This window comes from Sinocyclocheilus grahami, unplaced genomic scaffold (genome assembly GCF_001515645.1).
Source record: "Sinocyclocheilus grahami isolate Dianchi unplaced genomic scaffold, SAMN03320097.WGS_v1.1 scaffold19639.1, whole genome shotgun sequence".
Classification (NCBI taxonomy): Eukaryota; Metazoa; Chordata; class Actinopteri; order Cypriniformes; family Cyprinidae; genus Sinocyclocheilus; species Sinocyclocheilus grahami.
In genome coordinates this window covers 2293-3392 of record NW_015517687.1, presented here as the reverse complement: position 1 = coordinate 3392, position 1100 = coordinate 2293, and the positions used below count along the sequence as shown (strand labels likewise).

At 41.5% G+C, this 1100-nt stretch overlaps 1 protein-coding gene across 1 annotated transcript in view; it reads left to right on the top strand.

The window, feature by feature from the left end:
• Positions 1-210: 210 nt before the first annotated feature.
• LOC107579724 (coiled-coil domain-containing protein 149-B-like) overlaps positions 211-1100 on the top strand; it is a gene marked incomplete at its 5' end in the record, with an annotated part of 2323 nt that continues 1433 nt past the window's right edge. Inside the window, one exon of the mRNA XM_016265520.1 lies at positions 211-871. Coding sequence (XP_016121006.1) covers positions 211-804 — 594 coding nt within the window. The remainder of the gene's footprint in view (positions 872-1100) is intronic.

Sequence of the window (1100 nt, the reverse complement as noted above, 5' to 3'; positions counted from 1 at the left end):
AAAAAAAAATCAACATTTTCAAATGCATACTTTGGGAACATGATCTAAAAATGGAAAACCTCATAGGAGTAAAACCGCTCGTATTATATTTTGATTCACTTCTGGAAACATTTTCTGAAGGCAAATCACCTCCTTTCACTGAAAACAATGGGGGGGACTTATTATTTTTTGTATAAGTTTGTATACTTTTTAAATAAAAAATAGTAACAAAAGTGTCAACGCTTTCCAGCAGGAGATGAGGAGATTGTTACTGGTGAAGAGGTGACCGAGGACACTGGACTCAGTACAGATTTCAGCCCAGATGAGTGTCAAGCCGTGGCAGTCGAGCTGAACCACGAGAGTGATTATTTCAACCACACATATTCAGTCTCACAAACTCCACAATTCAGTAATCCAGCAGAACGTATCCAGCCTGTGGAGAGCACACAGAGTAAAACCCTTGCTTGTTGTGACTCTGAGACGCCTGTGTGTCCTCCTGAGAGGGGATCAGAACAGCATAATGAAGATCTCTCGAGCCGTGGATGTCAGTCTTTGAACACAGAAGCATCTTTGAAAGGTTCGGAGGAAGAGGCTGATGTGGAGAAGGAAGGTCCTGTTGTTCATTCTGAGGAGGACTTTGATAGTCAAGGTGCATTAGAGGACAGTCGGCCTGTGGCATCAGAGACCTTTAGCGGTTCTGACTGTATTTCTGGATCTGAGTCAAATACACCGGAACAGCAAACAGAGCGATCGGTCGAAGAAGAAACAGAGAATGCTTCCCTAAACACAAGTTCTCCTGCTCAAACCTCATCACACCAGGAATGAACCTTCATGATGTTAAAAACTGAGAGAAATTCATAAAAACAACCTCCATTCATTTAAAGCCCCATCAGTTCAAATAAGTGTTCAGATTCAGAACTGTATGAAAAAGACTTGGGCAAAAGAATAAAAACAAGAACATTTGAATGTCCAAATGAAACCTGTTCCTTATTCCAATTAAAGGCACAATATGTAATTTTCGCCGCTAGAGTGCGTGTATTCAAAATAGACAAAGGCGTTGTTTGATGAGTGTGGAATCATGGGAGTTGTGGTCTTCATCCCCACAGTGGGCAGAAATCATG